Source organism: Heterodontus francisci, chromosome 16, assembly GCF_036365525.1.
Source record: "Heterodontus francisci isolate sHetFra1 chromosome 16, sHetFra1.hap1, whole genome shotgun sequence".
NCBI classification, from domain to species: Eukaryota; Metazoa; Chordata; class Chondrichthyes; order Heterodontiformes; family Heterodontidae; genus Heterodontus; species Heterodontus francisci.
In genome coordinates, this window is record NC_090386.1 from 63,935,683 (window position 1) to 63,954,152 (window position 18,470).

The window sequence follows — 18,470 nt, forward strand, 5'->3', positions numbered from 1 at the left end:
AGGAAGACAGCCTGCCCAGTTGAACGGGAAATAAATTTAAATAGCAAAGTCATGCTGCGAAGATGGCATCGGGATGGTATGCCATTTTAATTGCGGGCCCAATCAAGGCGCGAACCCGCTAGCTTTTCCTGGCTCAAAAAAGATACCTTGGCCTGCCCCCGAATTGCAGACTTGACCAACGTCCTCACTTAATTTATCAGAGACTGTTTCTGTAGGTCCCTGGTAGCAGACTGATTCAATCCCCACAGCCATTAACCCCCATCCCCAATTATCAACTCCACTTTTACCGGAGTCGAGTGATGTAGAAGGTAGGAATATGTTTTTGGGATTGAGACAGTGTAGTTAAAAGAGAATCAGCCCGTGGTGCGATTCAATGAGCATTTCTGAGTCTTAGATGATTTGGAGGTATTAATTCTACATTTAGCACCAAAATTATTTTAATAGCCAGTTATTGATGTCAATTGTGTCGTGTAAACCTATATATTCGGGCAGTTTAAAATAACTTACCTTTTGTTGCAGCAGCTTTTTCTGAAGCAGCGATAGTGCGAGCGAGGTGTCAGCTGGGAAGGTGAGTTTCAGTTTAAAATAACTTACCTTTTGTTTCGGCGGACAAGGGGACTGCTGGATAAGTAAGCCTATATATTCGGGCAGTTTAAAATAACTTACCTTTTGTTTTGGCGGACAAGGGGACTGCTGGGTAAGTAAGCCTATATATTCGGGCAGTGGCTAAACCTGAAACACTACACGTGTAGTGTCTCCCACCCATCCTCCTCTTCTAACCAAAAAAAAAAGGACTCTTGTGTGGAGGGTTTGGTAAGGTAAGGTTTTCCTTTTTTTTTTAATCTCTGTTGTCAATTTAGTGCGGAGGGGATGGAAGCTAGGGCAGTTGCATGCTCCTCTTGCAGGATGTGGGAGGTGAGGGTCACCAGTTGTGTCCCTGCTGACTTCACCTGTGCGAAGTGCACCCAACTCCAGCTCCTCGCAGACCGCGTTAGGGAACTGGAGCTGGATGAACTTCGGATCATTCAGGATGCTGAGGGGGTGATAGCGAGCAGTTATAAGGAAGTAGTGACACCTAAGTTACAGGATAAAGGTAGCTGGGTGACCGTCAGGGGAGGGAAAGAGAATAGGCGCACAGTGCAGGGATCCCCTGTGGCTGTTCCCCTCAATAATACGTATACCGTTTTGGATACGGTTGGGGGGGGATGACCTACCAGAGGAAAGCCACAGTGGCCAGGTCTCTGGCACAGAGCCTGGCTCAGTGGCTCAGAAGGGAAGGGGGGAGAATAGGAGAGCGATAGTGATAGGAGATTCAATGGTTAGAGGAACAGACAGGAGATTCTGTGGTCACGAACGAGACTCCCGGATGGTATGTTGCCTCCCGGGTGCCAGGGTCAGGGATGTCTCAGTTCGAGTCCACTGGATTTTTAAGGGGGAGGGGTAGCAGCCAGAGGTCGTGGTACATATCGGTACCAATGACATAGCTAGGAAAAGGGATGAGGACCTGAAAAGCGAATATAGGGAGTTAGGTTGGAAGCTGAAAGGCAGGACGAGCAGAGTAGTAATCTCAGGATTGTTACCGGTGCCACGTGCTAGTGAGGCTAGAAACAGGGAGCGAGTGCAGCTGAACACGTGGCTACAGAACTGGTGTAGGAGGGAGGGATTCAGATATGTGGATCATTGGGATACCTTCTGGGGAAGGTGGGACCTGTACAAGAAGGACGGGTTGCATCTGAGCTGGAGGGGCACCAATATCCTGGGCAGGAGGTTTGCTAGAGCTCTTCGGGAGGGTTTAAACTAGTTTGGCAGGGGGATGGGAACCGGAGCCACGGATCAGTGGATGGAGTAGCTGTTGATAAGGCAGATACCGAGTGCAGAGAGTCTGTGAGGAAGGTTAGACAGTTGACAGGGCAAGGTTGCAGCCAGTATGATGGGTTGAAATGTGTCTATTTTAACGCAAGAAGTGTCAGGAATAAGGGTGATGAACTTAGAGCATGGATCAGTACTTGGAGCTATGATGTTGTGGCCATTACGGAGACGTGGATATCACAGGGGCAGGAATGGATGTTGGATGTTCTGGGGTTTAGATGTTTCAAAAGGAATAGGGAGGGAGGTAAAAGAGGTGGGGGAGTGGCATTGTTAATCAGGGATAGTATCACAGCTGCAGAAAGGGAGGTCGTCGAGGAGGGTTTGTCTACTGAGTCATTATGGTTGGAAGTCAGAAACAGGAAAGGAGCAGTCACTTTGTTGGGAGTTTTCTATAGACCCCCCAATAGCAACAGAGACATGGAGGAACAGATTGGGAGGCAGATTTTGGAAAGGTGCAGAAGTAACAGGGTTGTTGTCATGGGTGACTTCAACTTCCCTAATATTGATTGGAACCTCCTTAGTGCAAATAGTTTGGATGGAGCAGTTTTTGTCAGGTGTGTCCAGGAAGGTTTCCTGACTCAATATGTAGATAGGCCGACTAGAGGGGAGACTATGTTGGACTTGGTGCTTGACAATGAACCAGGCCAGGTGGCAGATCTCTCGGTGGGAGAGCATTTCGGTGATAGTGATCACAACTCCCTGACCTTTACTATAGTCATGGAGAGGGACAGGAGCAGACGGGATGGGAAAATATTTAATTGGGGGAGGGGGAATTACAATGCTATTAGGCAGGAACTGGGGAGCATAAATTGGGAACAGATGTTCTCAGGGAAATGCACGACAGAAATGTGGAGGTTGTTTAGGGAGCACTTGCTGCGACTGCTGGATAGGTTTGTCCCGATGAGGCAGGGAAGGGATGGTAGGGTGAAGGAACCTTGGATGACAACAGATGTGGAACAGCTAGTCAAGAGGAAGAAGGAAGCTTACTTAAGGTTGAGGAAGCAAGGATCAGACAGGGCTCTAGAGGGTTACAAGGTAGCCAGGAAGGAACTGAAGAATGGACTTAGGAGAGCTAGAAGGGGACATGAAAAAGTCTTGGCGGGTAGGATTAAGGAAAATCCCAAGGCGTTCTACACTTATGTGAGGAACAAGAGAATGGCCAGAGTGAGGGTAGGGCCGATCAGGGATAGTGGAGGGAACTTGTACCTGGAGTCGGAGGAGGTAGGGGAGGTCCTAAATGAATACTTTGCTTCAGTATTCACTAATGAGAGGGACATGGTCGTTTGTGAGGACAGCGTGGAACAGGCTGATATGCTCGAACAGGTTGAGGTTAAGAGGGAGGATGTGCTGGACATTTTGAATGATATGAGGACAGATAAGTCCCCGGGGTCAGACGGGATATACCCAAGGATATTACGGGAAGTGAGGGAAGAGATTGCTGCGCCTTTGGCGATGATCTTTGCGTCTTCACTGTCCACTGGAGTAGTACCGGATGTTTGGACGGTGGCAAATGTTGTTCCCTTGTTCAAGAAAGGGAATAGGGATAACCCTGGGAATTATATACCAGTCAGTCTTACGTCGGTAGTGGGCAAATTATTGGAGAGGATTCTGAGAGACAGGATTTATGATTATTTGGAAAAGCATGGTTTGATTAGAGACAGTCAGCATGGCTTTGTGAGGGGCAGGTCATGCCTCACAAGCCTTATTGAATTCTTTGAAGATGTGACAAAACACATTGATGAAGGAAGTGCAGTGGATGTGGTGTATATGGATTTTAGCAAGGCATTTGATAAGGTTCCCCATGGTAGGCTCACTCAGAAAGTGAGGAGGCATGGGATACAGGGAAAGTTGGCTGGCTGGATACAAAATTGGCTGGCCCATAGAAGACAGAGGGTGGTAGTAGATGGAAAGTATTCAGCATGGAGCTCGGTGACCAGTGGTATTCCACAAGGATCTGTTCTGGGACCTCTGCTTTTTGTGATATTTAAACATGACCTGGATGAGGAAGTGGAAGGCTGGGCTAGCAAGTTTGCCGATGACACGAAGGTTGCTGGAGGTGTGGATAGTGTGGAAGGCTGTTGTAGGTTGCAACGGGACATTGACAGGATGCAGAGCTGGGCTGAGAAGTGGCAGATGGAGTTTAACCTGGAAAAGTGTGAAGTGATTCATTTTGGAAGGTCGAATTTGAATGCAGAATACAGGCTTAAAGACAGGATTCTTGGTAGTGTGGAGGAACAGAGGGATCTTGGGGTCCATGTCCATAGATCGCTCAAAGTTGCCACCCAAGTTGATAGGGTTGTTAAGAAGGCGTATGGTGTATTGGCTTTCATTAACAGGGGGATTGAGTTTAAGAGCAGCGAGGTTATGCTGCAGCTCTATAAGGCCCTGGTTCGACCACATTGGAATATTGTGTTCAGTTCTGGTCGCCTCATTATAGGAAGGATGTGGAAGCTTTAGAGAGGGTGCAGAGGAGATTTACCAGGATGCTGCCTGGACTGGAGGGCATGTCTTATGAAGAAAGATTGAGGGAGCTAGGGCTTTTCTCATTGGAGCGAAGAAGGATGAGAGGTGACTTGATAGAGGGGTACAAGATGATGAGAGGCATAGATAGAGTGGATAGCCAGAGACTTTTTCCAAGGGTGGAAAGGGCTATCACCAGGGGGCATAATTTTAAGGTGATTGGAGGAAGGTTTCAGGGAGATGTCAGAGGTAGGTTCTTTACACAGAGAGTGGTGGGTGCGTGGAATGCGCTGCCAGCGGTGGTAGTAGAAGCAGATACATTAGGGGCATTTAAGCGACTCTTGAATAGGTACATGGATGATAGTAGAATGAAGGGTAGGTAGTTAGTTTAATCTTAGAGTAGGTTAATCCGTTCGGCACAACATCGTGGGCCGAAGGGCCTGTACTGTGCTGTACTGTTCTATGTTCTATAAACTATCAAAGATACGAGCTTGACTGTTTGAAAACTGCTGTTAATTCTTTAAGAAAGAATCTACGTTCATTTCATTTTTTACACAAAATGTGTTTCAACTGCTGCATTGCTGGAGTAAAGTCCTAGAACACTAAGGTTAATTCCTCAGAATTGCAAATTACATTCTTACTAATGAACTTTCTTTTGGCATAATGGTGCTCCCGGGTTCCATTAAGCAGTAATATTTGCAGTGTGTATTCTTGAGTGGGAGAAAGGCCCACAACGGTTGCTTTTGCTATATTTGTCTTCAGGAGTATTTCCCGTTCAGAGGTACCTGTGAAAGAAACACAATGTAAATACAAAAGTACATTCATAATGGTTACAGATTGAGACATTTTCCATAGCCAAAAATGAAATCAAGCCTCCTTATATTGCTCTAATAGTACACTGCTGCAACATTTCAGCTTTAACCTCCTTTAAGCGCAAACTGTAGTAGCATGATGTATCATCCTTACCATCTTTCTTCTGAAGCCCTCTAAAATCAAGACAGCAAATTTAGTGAAAAATTTGAGTTTGTGATGAATGGTCCAAAATACTGGAATCCTAATCAACAATTCATCGACCTCGAGGGCTATTGAGTGAATGATCAATAGAGACTGACATTTTATATGTATATATCTTTCATTGTTGAGGTATTGATTAATAAGCTACTAATAGTGAGGTGGAAATAAAATAGTGAAGCAGAAAGATGCTAGATTAAATCAAGATGTGAGTATTATGCATGTATGGAGTAATCAGCATTATGAATGAATAGCAAGTTACCAGCTGCCAACAGGAAGGTCAACAGTGTGATGTTCTCAGGGATGGAGCAAGGTTTAGCCGAGTTTAGTAAGAAATATGAGGCAAAAACTGAGACATTGCTGTTGAACATAATGGAGTCTTGTTTACTCTGTTTTACTTTCACTTTCTCTTTCCAGACCCTCTGCTGGCTCATGTGTGCATGGTAGCCTCAAGTGAACAATATGTACAATGCAATTCTCAAAACACTACATCACTCCCCTCCTTAGTAAATGAGAGACATAGCATGTTTTAATGGTGCTTCCAAACATGTAAACAATAAATTTAAGGCTGCAAATGCAGCCTCATGCACCGAAATGTCACTGTCTGCAATGTTTTTGGCAGCTGCCAGTAGTAAAGATAGCACTTCTCAAGTTATCACAAAAATAAAACAAACGAAACCCAAATGCCCACAGTGGCTGTGATCACCACCTCCATTCGACCCCCAACAGTACCCTGCTCCCTCCTGCCTTCGCGCTTCTTTTCACTGCTGCTTCCCGCGCCCATCTGCGCGCTGCTTGCTCCACACCTCACCACTTCTCTCTCCTCAGCCACTCCTCTCTGCTGCACCCCCCCACCCCCACCTGTGGGCCACTTGCTCCCAGCCATGCCGCTTCATCCCCTCTGTTCTGCGTCTGCTCCCCACTCTTTCCCGCTTCTGCTCCCTGCTCCCTCCTGCTTCTGCTCTCCACTCCCTCCCGCTCACAGTCTCCCTCCCCTCCCCTGCCTATCTTGTCACTCTCTCTTTCCCCACTTCCCCCGTGCGGAGAAGAAAGGCGGGTGATCGTAGGAGGGAGCAGGGACCAGAAGCAGGAGGGAGCGGGGAGCAGAAGTGGGAGGGAGCGGGGAAGCAGAGGCAGAGCAGAGGGGAGGAAGCGGTGAGGCCGGGAGCAAGTGGCCCACAGGTAGGTAGGGGGGTGAAACAGGGAGCGAGCAGCCGATGGGGGAGAAGTGGCCTACCAGTATGTGGGGGGGTTGGTGGTGGGGGGGTGGTGAAGTGGGGAGCGAGTGGTGAGCAGATGCTGCAATGCGCGATGACATTCTCACGCGCATGCGTAAATCAGTCCAGGCAAGCCGGGTGCTGACGTAGGCTGCGCATGCACGGCACCATACTGACAGTATGAGTCTGTTCTGCGCACGTGCGAAGCTGGGAGCACTCTGATGATGTCAGCGCTGGGCTGCGTTGTCTGGAGTCACTTTGTAAACTTAAACATAAATAGTTCACTTCATAACATAGTAACTGAAGTATGGTGGGTGTTTTCACTCACGAGTAGGATATCGTCTGACATCAGGCGAAGATTTGGTCAAGCTTTGGGATGACTGCTTTTGTTGAAGTTGGTATAACTAATTCCACGATTGGGAATCTGCTGTACTCATCAGTGACAACAAGCAGGTGTTCACCCGTGGGCAAATTTGTGAAGTCAATGCTGACTTCATCCATCCTGGAGGTATGTTCGGACATCTTGAGAGGATCATGAAGATCTGACATTGTAGTTGCTTGACATGGCAAACACTGATTGATTTTGTGCTCTACCGTGCGGTCAATTGCTGGGACTATACCTTTTCCCTAAGGAGTTGTTTGGTCTTGGACTATTCCCTTCATGGTTTCCTTCATGTGCAATATCAACAACACATTCCCTCGATGAGTGTGGAATGACAATACAGATGTTGCATAATATGTGATCAGATGTGGTTGTAACAGCGAGCTCGTTTCGAACATCGTCTCACGAATTTGATTGAGTTTTTTGAGGAGGTGACCAAGAGGATTGACGAGGGCAGGGCGATGGACGTTGTCTACATGGACGTTAGCAAGGCCTTTGACAAGGTCCCGCATGGTAGGCTGGTCCAGAAGGTTCGAACACATGGGATCCAGGGTGATCTAGCCAATTGGATACAAAATTGGCTTGGTGATAGTAGGCAGAGAGTGGTAGTGGAGGGTTGTTTTTCAGATTGGAGGCCGGTGACCAGTGGTGTGCCACAGGGATCAGTGCTGGGCCCTCTGTTGTTTGTCATATATATTAATGACTTGGATGTGAATGTAAGGGGCATGATTAGTAAGTTTGCAGATGACACCAAAATTGGTAGTATAGTGGGCAGTGAAGAAGGTTGTCTAAGGTTACAACAGGATATAGATAAACTGGGAAAGTGGGCAAAGGATTGACAAATGGAATTTAACGCAGACAAGTGCGAAGTGATGCATTTTGGGAAGTTAAACAGGACAGGAAATATACAGTGAATGGCAGGGCCCTGGGGAGTGTTGTTGAGCAGAGAGACCTTGGAGTGCAAGTACATAGTTCCCTGAAAGTGGCAACACAGGTAGACAGGGTGGTGAAGAAGGTGTATGGCATGCTTGCCTTCATCAGCCGAGGCATTGAGTACAAGAGTTGGGACGTCATGTTACAGTTGTACATAACATTGGTTAGGCTGCATTTGGAATACTGTGTGCAGTTCTGGTCACTGCACTACAGGAAAGATGTGATTAAGCTAGAGAGGGTGCAGAAAAGATTCACAAGGATGTTGCCTGGTTTGGAGGGCTTGAGTTATAAAGAGAGATTGGATAGGCTGGGTCTGTTTTCCCTGGAGCGAAGGAGGCTGAGAGGGGACATGATAGAGGTATATAAAATTATGAGAGGCATAGCTAGGGTAGATAGCCAGAGTCTGTTTCCCATGGTAGGGGTGACTAAAACTAGAGGGCATAGATTTAAGGTGAGAGGGAGGAGGTTTAAAGGGGATTAAAGGGGTAAATTTTTCACACAAAGAATAGTGGGTATCTGGAATGAGCTGCCAGAGGAGGTGGTGGAGGGAGGAACAGTAGCAGCATTTAAGAGGCATCTGGACAGGTACTTGAATGAGCAAGGCATAGAGGGATATGGAATTAATGCAGGCAGGTGGGATTAGTATAGATAGGCATTATGGTCGGTATGGAAGCGGTGGGCCGAAGGGCCTGTTTCTATGCTGTATGACTCTATGACTCTATCGTGAAGACCTCGCAATGTGTGAGCGATTTCGCTTGTAGACGCTGTCTCAACCACGTCTTTCCAGTTTTGTGATTCCATGGCCTTCATACATAATTGCAAAGCCTTATCTTATTTTGCTGCTGCTTCGATGTCGGCTATTGTTCGTGACTTTGGCACTGCCTTTACGCTTACGTAGTTAAGATGTTGCGCAGCAACCTTTTCCTCACGGCAAGTAGGACCAACTATCGGCAGTTGATGTCGTGAAAGATAGTCCGCTGAGTTGAGCTGGCCTGGCTGATACTCAACATGGAACTCGTTCTTTTTTAGTTTGAGTATCCAACGTTCTATTTGAGTGGGTGGTTTGCTGTGTGGATTGTTGAACAAACTCACTAGTGGACTATGATCGGTTATTACTTTAAACTCGCTTCCATATAAGTACAAATGCAAGTGTACTCCATGTGATTGAGAGCGTTTCTCTCTCTGTTTGCGAATAATGTTGCTCTATGGGTGTTAATGATCTGCTTGCCATTGCAACAATTGATGGGTTACCTGTCTTGTCTTTCTGTATGAGAACTGCAACTAAGCCAACTGGGCTTGCATCCACAACTAGCTGAGTGGTTTTCTCAGGGTCGAAATAGGCATTTGCACACTTGCTGACAAATGTCGTTTGATCTGCTGTACCGCCTGTTTGTGTGATTTAGTCCATTCCCACTTGGTGGTTTCTTTTGTCATATCACATAGGGGGGCAGATAACATAACGGGATTAGGAATGAAAGGACTACAGTACGTGAAGAGTCCTAGCAGCCTCCAGACTTCTTGCACATTTGTAGGTTCTGCAGCATTTGCAATGACTTTAACTTTCCGTGGATCTGGTGATACTCCTTCACTGAACACATGACCGAAGAATTCAATCCTGCTTTCATTAAATAAGCACTTGTCTTTGTCGAGGTGAGGTTGCAATCTCTGAGACATTGTAGCCTGCATGTAGATATGTCTCAAGTTCCCTTTCAGTGAAGCCATAGATGAGATGTTCAGCGTGCCTTCAAGTCCTTGAAGTGCAGATTGAATCATGTGCTGAAATACTTCAGCTGCTGAGCTGACTCCAAAGTTGAGCCTCTTGTATCAGAAAAGTCCAATGTAAGTAGAAAATAGAGCAAGATATCTCAATTCTTCTGCAAGCTTGACTTGATGGTATCTTGCATTGAGGTCAAGTTTAGCAAAGTGTTTTGCTCCATTCACTTTCTCTACGATTTCTCATCGATTGTCGGTGTCAAGTGTCGTTCTCATTATACGACTTGTTTTGGTAATAGCATATCATCATGAATTCTAATCTGGTTCTCTCTCTTGGGTTTCTTGACAATTTGTATGGGTGAGACCCAAGGGGTAGGCTCATCCCCAACTTTCTCAATAATGTCAAGGCCAAGTAGGCGTTGAAGTTCCTTCTCTGTCTGTTCCCTGACAGGAAATGGTATTCATCATCTTTGATGCGCAACTGGGGGCATATTAGGGTCTACATGTCAGTTTTCCGATACCAGTGAAGCGATCAGCATACAGTTCAAGATTGTTTTTGTTATGCATAGGAATCGTGTATGTGACTGCAATCATGTATAGATCTGTTGCTGTGTGGAAACTGATAGCGTGACACATTCTCCAGATATGATATAGAACACTGCTTTTGTTCTAGTGTCTTTGAAAGAGATTGGCATTTCAAAAGTTCTGAAATTTTTCAGCAGTTTGTCACTGCTGTAAGGGAAAATTTTTGTGTTCCCTGATTGGGGCAATTCTGAAGTTTGTTGAATATTTTGTCTTCCGTGACATTGATAGACATTCCTGTATCTATGACAGCATCAAGCAGCCAATGGTCACTGTAACACTGTTGCTTTTTCTGAGAGAAAGGACAAAATTATGCTCAGGGTCATCCACCTTTACATTGGCTATATTCTCTTGCCTTTTTGCTGTGGTACGTATACATGGCACTCTTTTGTTGGTATTGGTCTTAGTAGTTGATTTTACCAATGAGAGACAAGCATGAGCAAAATGGTTGTATTTTCCACAAGCTTTACACTGTTTACCAGCAGCAGGGCACCCTGTCTGGTGTGGGTAGGCACTGCCACAGTGGAAACATTCTTTGGGCAGGTCGCAACCCTGTTTGTGAGATGGCTGTTGTTGATTTGCAAGTGGTTTCCTGGCATGTGAGCAATGAATAGTGTTCACAGGAGTTGGAGTGTGATAGTAACTGTTAGTAGCCCCAACTTCAGTAGCTCTTGACTCTGAGAGCAATAGTGATCTTGCTAATTCCAGCAGCTCTGACAGCTTTCTGTCTTTCTCAAGCGATTTCTGGCATAGTTGACTGGAGAGACAGTCTTCAACTATTTGTGTTTTAATTTTCCATTTGACATGCTCAACATCACTGAAGTCACATCTGGTTACTAGTTGCCTCAATTGCATGCAATATTGGTCAATCGTCTCCTTTGCTTCTTGCTTAGTGCATCAGAATACAATGGTTTCATCTATGATGTTTATCTAAGGTATAAAGTAGCTGTGGTGGTTTTGCTCAGGTGTAAGTGTCTCAAAGATATTTTCTAATTCTTCATCTCCATAGTGGAGAAGTAAGGCCTTTATTTTGTTGTCATCTATTATTGTGAAACCTGCCATCACACCCTTGAAACATCGCAGCCACTTTTGCCAAGGTGGGGATATGGATGATGGCTCTGAATGCACATCAAAAGGTGGTAGATTGGGCATAGACAATGCCATAATGATCAGCAACAGAGTGATAAAGGATCCGGGATCACATTCCTGTCAGAGGAAACTTCTCTGCAATGATCTGCGATTATATACTTTATTTTGATTAGATGGTTATTTTGGAGAGATTAGTGTGTGTGTATATACTGAGCAAGCTTCCTGTGTGTCACTCTAACACAGTCTCCAACCTAAAATGCTGTCTTCAGAAAAGCAAAGACCTTCCAAATGTTTCATAGCTGAAAGCAATGTTGCCAGTTTTTCACCATCCTTTTTCTTTTTACCTTGTCACCATTGTGATGTTCTTGAGACTAGAGCATGGTCTAGCCGAGTTTAGTGAGAAATACGAGGCAAAGACTGAGACAAAGGCAGCATGCTGTTGAACATAATGGAGTCTTCTTTACTGTTTTAGTTTTACTTTCCCTTTCTCTTTCAGCTCCCGCTGTTGGCTCATGTGTGTATGGTAACCTCAAGTGAACAATATGTACAATGCAATTCTCAAAACACTACAAACTGAAGAACTGATTCAAGATCAAATAAGCAGAGACTAAACTGCCATTTTGTGAGGCTTCACTGCCAGCAGGTGAGGTTCCCTGCCACAAAGCCATTCTTGGAAAATTAACTGATGCGTTTGAACACCTTATACTTCCAAGTAAACATGGATGAAGACGGACTTTACAATACTGTTTACTGTGAGTGGATAGCTGTGTTTATGAAATATACAGGTTGCTGTGGATGTAGAGATATTCCATCAAATGCACCCTTGAGGGAACTGAGTTACAAAGTTTGACCATTTTATCAATCAAATAAAAAAACTTTCAAAAAATGTTTTGGCACTTTGTCCCATTAGCATATTGATGCCTTTCCTATAGCAACTAATCTGTACAGACATGTAGCACTATTTTGGCAACCTGCCAAGAGAGCATATTTGATACTGAAGGTATTCAAACCAGGTTTGTTTCTTTTTGGCATGAAAGCAGCTCCTCACTTACACACAGGAACACAACTTGTAACTGAACTCATGCTTAAAAAATGGAACAGCCTCTTCTGCCTTTTAAAATGAAATGCTTCAGGGACATATTTATGCGGTGAAATTTCTCTTTTAATAAAAAACAAGGGAATGTCTGTTTTTCTCTGTGATTAGTAAGTTGCTAACAAAACCATAAAATACGCAACTTCGAAATGTGCAATTCTTGAGAATACAATTTGTCCAAAAGTTTTTATGGAAAAGGAACAGCAATTGGGAGAATTCTTTCAACACAGTAGTTAATTTCACTGCAACTCCTAAGATGCTTTGACATTAAGAGGAACAAATTTGCAGAAAATTGCAGAGAGGCAAGAATTATCAAGTAATTATAATGGGGGTCTTTAATTATCCTAATATAGACTGGGATAGTATAAAGTGCAAAAAGTGCAAGAATTTCTACACTGTGTTCAGGAGATGTTTCTACATCAGTATGTTTCCAGTCCAATGAGGAAGGAGACATTGCTGGATATGGTTCTTGGGAATGAGATGGGTCAAATGAATCAAGTATAAGTAGGGGAACATTTAGGGGACAGTGGCCACAGCATCATAATGTGTAAGTTAGCTATGGAAATGGAAAAGGAGCAATCCAGAGTAAAAATAATTAACTGGGAGAGGGCCAACTTCAATAGAGTGAGAACGGATCTGACCCAAGTAAATTGGAATCGAAGATTGGCGGGGGTGGCACAGTGGTTAGCACCGCAGCCTCACAGCTCCAGCAACCTGGGTTCAATTCTGGGTACTGCCTGTGCAGAGTTTGCAAGTTCTCCCTGTGACCACATGGGTTTCTGCCAGGTGTTCCAGTTTCCTCCCACAGCCAAAGACTTGCAGGTTGATAGGTAAATTGGCCATTATAAATTGCCCCTAGTGTAGGTAGGTGGTAGGAGAATGGTGGGGATGTGGTAGGGAATATGGGATTAGTATAAATGGGTGGTTGTTGGTCAACACAGACTCAGTGGGCCGAAGTGCCTGTTTCAGTGCTGTATCTCTCCGTGACTCTAAAACTGTAACCAAACAATGGAGATAGTTTGGGTACAGTCAAGGCACATTCCCCAAAGGGTAAAAGGTAAAGCAAACAGATCCAGTGCTCCCTAGATGAGAAAAGAGATAGACAGTAAGATGAAGCAGAAAAAGGGTGCATCTGACAGATGTCAGGCTGATAATACAATTGAGAACCAGGTTGAATATAGAAGGTTCAGATAGGAAGTGAAAAAACAAATAAGAGAAGCAAAGAGAGACTGAGAAGAGATTGGCAGCTAACATAAAAAGGAATCTAAAAGTCTTCTATGGCAAATAAATAGTAAAAAGGTGGTAAAAGGAGAATTCAGGCCAATTAGGGATCTAAAAGGGGATTTACAAATTGAGACAGAGCCTATGGCTGAGGTACACAATGAATATTTTGTACCTGTCTTTACCAAGGAAGAAGATGCTGCCCAAGTCATGGTAAAAGAAGATGTAGTTCTGACACTGGATTGTCTAAAAATTGATAAAGAGGAGGTATTAGATAGGCTGGCTGTGATGATTGCAATGCTTTCTTTTTGGACCCTAACTGAGAGGGAAACTTGAATTGAAACAGAAACGGAAACCAAAACTAAAAGAGAAGCTAGAAAAACAATTTCAGGTTTCCGGGGAAACTGACACTGGTTAGAATCAGATAAAAGGAGACAGAGTGCTACCTAGATCAGGCAGACCAGGCAGGAGTGGAGCACCAGCAAGCAGAAGAAAGTGAAGACTGATAAATCCATGCCATCAAGACTGTCATGAGCAGAGCTAAGGAGGTTCTGGAGACTGCACCTGTTGAGTTGAGACTGAATGGAAACTGTTGGAAGAATAACAGCGGTTAAATCCTTGAAGAAAGGAGTTGAAAATCTACCTGAGGAACCCCAGAGTTATAAAGAACTGTGTGACTGTAATTTGGTTCCATACATGCTGGGTGGAATGCCCAGACAAACCATAAGACCCATCTCTGTTGTATCTGATAGCTAAGATGTAATTTATAATATATATATTGACCGTGATCTGTCTGTTGCTTCATATTTAATTTATGTTGGTTTTGGTTTGAGTGTTAAAGTAAAGTTTACAAAAGTGAAATCTTGTCCCTTTGTGTTTGGTTTCCTAAATTGGGGTCAATTGGTGGATTTGATTATTTTCGGTTGTTGGTGGCCTCCATGGCGATCATAGCACTGGCTGTACTTAAAGTTGATAAGTCACCAGGACCGGATGAGATGCATCTCAGCATACTGAGGGAAATAAGAGTGGAAATTACAGAGGCACTGGCCATAATCTTCCAATCCTGCTTAAAGGAGTGGTACCAGAGGACTGGAGATTTGCAAATGTTACACCCTTGTTCAAAAAACGTCAGTTAGTGGGAAAGCTTTTAGAAATGATAATTTGGGACACAATTAAGAGTCACTTGGACAACTGTAGATTAATTAAGGAAAGCCAGCAGGTATTTCTTAAGGGCAAATCATGTTTAACTAACAATTGAGTTTTTTGATGAGGTAACAGAGAGGGTTGATGAGGGTAATGTGGTTGATGTGGTACATGGACTTCCAAAAGGCATTTGATGAAGTGCCATACAACAGGCTTGTCAGCAAAGTTAGAACCCATTAATAAATGGGACAGGAGCAGCATGAATAGGAAATTAGCTGAGTGACAGGAAACAGCGAGTAGTTGTGAATGGTTGTTTTTCGGACTGGAGGAAGGTATGTAGTGGGGATCCCCAGTGGTCTATGTTCGGACCCCTGCTTTTCTTGATATATATATTAATGACCTCGACTTGGGTGGACAGGACACAACTTCAGTATTTGCAGATGACACAAAACTTGGAAGTATTGTGAACTGTGAGGAGATAGTGAAAGACTTCAAGAGGGCATAAGCAGGCTGGTTGAATGGACGGACAGGTAGTCGATGAAATTTAATGCAGAGATGCGTGAAGTGATACATTTTTGTAGGAAGAATGAGAGGCAATATAAATTAAAGGGTACAATTCCAAAGGTGGTGCAGGAGCAGAGGGACCTAGGGATACATGTACATAAATCATTTAAGGTTGCTTGGCAGGTTGAGAAAGGGATTAATAAAGCATATGGGATCCTGGACTTCATAAATACGGGCTTAGAGTACAAAAGCAAGGAAGTTATGATAAACCTGCTGGTTTTCCTGGTTCGTCCACAACTGCATCATTTCCAGTTCTGGCCACCACACTTAGGAAGGATGTGAAGGCATAAGACAGCGTTCAGAAAGGATTCATAAGAATGGTTCCAGGGATAAGTAACTTCAGTTACGTGGATAGATTGGGGAAGCTGAGGCTGTTCTCCTTGGAGAAGAGATTAAAAGCAGATTTGGTAGAGGTGTTCAAAATCATGAGGGGTCTAGACAGAGTATATAGGGAGAAACCATTCCCATTGTCTGAAAGATCTAGAACAAAGGACACCGTTTTAAGGTGATTGGCAAAAGAAGCAATGGTGACATGAGGAAAAACCTTTTTTACGCAGTGAGTAGTAAGGATCTGGAATGCACTGAGAGTGTGGTGGAGGCATATTCAATTGAGGCCTTCAAAAGAGAATTGGATGATTACCTGACGAGAGAAAATTTGCAGGGTGATGGGGAAAAGGTAGGGGTGTGGGACTAGATGAGTTGCTCATGCAGAGAGCCGGCACTGAGATGACAGGCCAAGTGGCCTCCTTCTGTGCTGTAATCATTCTATGATTCTATGATTTGACCCTTCTTTTGTTTGATCGAGGTGTGCTATGTTCATATGCCAGCGCCTTGCATTTTACATTGTTGAAACAGGTCTTCACCCAGACAGCAGAATTGTAAATTCTCAGAGAATCTGAACTTCCCTGCTCTTGTGCAAGTGAAACATCATTACTGCCAATACAAAACAACTTAAAAATAACAACAGTAACTTGAATTTCGATAATACTTTTAACATGATAAAATGCCCCAAGGCATTTCACAGGAATGTAATCCGACAGAAACTGACATCGAGCCAAAGCAGGAGAAATTAGGACAAGTGAGCAAAAGCTTGGACAAGGAGGTAAGTGTTAAAGAGCATCTTAAATGAGGAGAAAGAGATGGAGAGGTTTAAGGAGTAAATTCCACAATTTGAGGTCTTGGCTGAAAACATGGACGTCAATGATGAGGAACAGAAAGTCGGAGATGCACAAGAGGTCAGAGCGGAAGGAACACAAAATTCTTGGAGGGTTGTAGTGTTAGGGAGGTTTACAGAGATAGAAAGGGACACATAAGAAAGAAGAGCATTGGACTGAGTTGAAAATACAAATGAATCGAATAATAATATAGAGAAATTGGGATATTCCTAGTTTGGCTGATTTAAATAGGGTTTTTTTGCTTCTACAGAAAGAGAGCCAATGTTTCCTTTGAGAAAAAGAAGTCAAAGAAACAAAATAGATCCCTATTCCCTCCTACTGGGGTTTATACCTTAGTCACTATGGGCACGATCGTCCTGTTGACGGTAGCATGAGGCATCAGCTGGAGGATAACTTTCCATTGTCAATAGCAGTAAAATGCTTACTGCCAGGTTTCCAATCTTTCAGGTCTCCGGAGTTACTTACAGAACTAAGAGTGAGGGTATGGAGTAAGGGCCAGGAAGTGGGAGAAGGGGATGCATGGGGAAAGGCAAGCAGAAAAAGAGGGAAGAACAGATAAGTGCAGAGATGAAGCAATTCACTCAATATTTTGGGGTCAATTGGAATCCCAAGCATGTTTCAGGCAGGGGGAGGTAGGATGAATGTGAAATGCGCTCACCGGCCTAACTTTATGGGATACAATGGACTGGATTTTAAGAGCCCGCCTCCGCTCTCAGCGGTGAACTCAAAAAATTGCGGTCTGCATGTGCGGGTCGCATGCCAAAGAGTTGCCATGATCTCCTGCGTGGCAGCTCATTTAAAAGTCGGGGTGGCCCGCCCCCCACAATCATGTGGAGGAGGCGGACTGTCCGATGCCAGCAATGGCATCAGCTGCTTGTGTGAAGGCGTTGGCGCCATTTATAAAGGGCAGCCGGCCAATTTGAATTTTTAAAGTGACCCCCCCCCCCTCCAAAATAAAATTGTAATGCCCCTTTCCAACTCCCCAATAAAAAGTACATTAGGTATTTGCCCTTCCCCCCAAAACACTTACCTTTGAATTCTGACCTTTCCCCCAGACTGTACAAAGTTGAAAGTTCACCCCTTTCCCCCACCCCCTACACTGATGATGTTTATTTGACCCCGTCTCTCCCCGCACTGAAAATCTTAACTTCGCCCTCCACCCCCCACCAGCGTCACGCCTGCATTTCCCACATGGGGAATTGAAGGCGCGCAAGTGCTGGCCCCTACACTGAGGACCACGGCAGGACCCGAAGATTGCTGGTAAGTATATTTAAATGTGTTTGTTTTATTGATTTAAATATGGAAATTGAGGTCCCGTCGTCCAGCGGCAGGGGAGGGGCATCATGGAGCCCTACATCGTGGGCTTGGTAAAATTCAGCCCGATATTTTAATTCCTGGGCCTCAGCCACATGCTGTCAGTCACTTGCCCACCTGGAAATGGTGGAAGCAGCAGCCAGAGCTGGGCAGTGGGAAAAAGAGGAAATGTGAGTAGCCAGAGATTGCTGGCCAACATTAAGGCAAGGTTCACTGGTAAGCAAGTAAGACACAGGGAAGAAATATTCCATGAGGTGCGGTGTTGGGAATGTAGGGAGAGCTGTGGAGGGGGAGGGGGAGGAGAGGAAGTTTGTACAAAGTTCTGGAGTTTTGCTTAAACCCACAAACCTCTGCCTCAGAAATAAGAGTGTTACCAGAGATTGATGATACACGAAGATCATCTCAGGTTAAGACTCCATTTTCTGCATAATGTCTTTTATCTGTTCCTGCTTGAGGATATTATAATTCCATAAACAGATTTTTAAAAATTGGATTGATTATTCATGAAGTGATCAAAATGCCCAATTTGTGTCATTATGTAGAAAAAGGCACAGTGATTAAATTTAAGGCCAGTAACGCTAGGGTCTCAGACAGATGAGTATGAACCAGGCATTCTGTTGTTATTTTTATCACTACAGAAAATCCTGAATGTCATACGTTACCACCAAAGAAGTGGTAAGGAGCATAGAATGGGGAAGATGTGG

General features: G+C 44.4%; 1 protein-coding gene across 3 annotated transcripts in view; it reads right to left on the reverse strand.

Annotated features, from left to right (window-relative positions):
* The window catches only part of LOC137378147 (collagen alpha-1(XIV) chain-like), a 194,997-nt gene that overhangs the window by 154,240 nt on the left and 22,287 nt on the right, over window positions 1–18,470 (reverse strand). For all 3 annotated transcript variants that reach the window (XM_068048274.1, XM_068048272.1, XM_068048273.1), the window contains exon 4: window positions 4,971–5,114. In XM_068048274.1, the coding sequence (XP_067904375.1) occupies window positions 4,971–5,114 (144 nt within the window). The remainder of the gene's footprint in view (window positions 1–4,970; window positions 5,115–18,470) is intronic.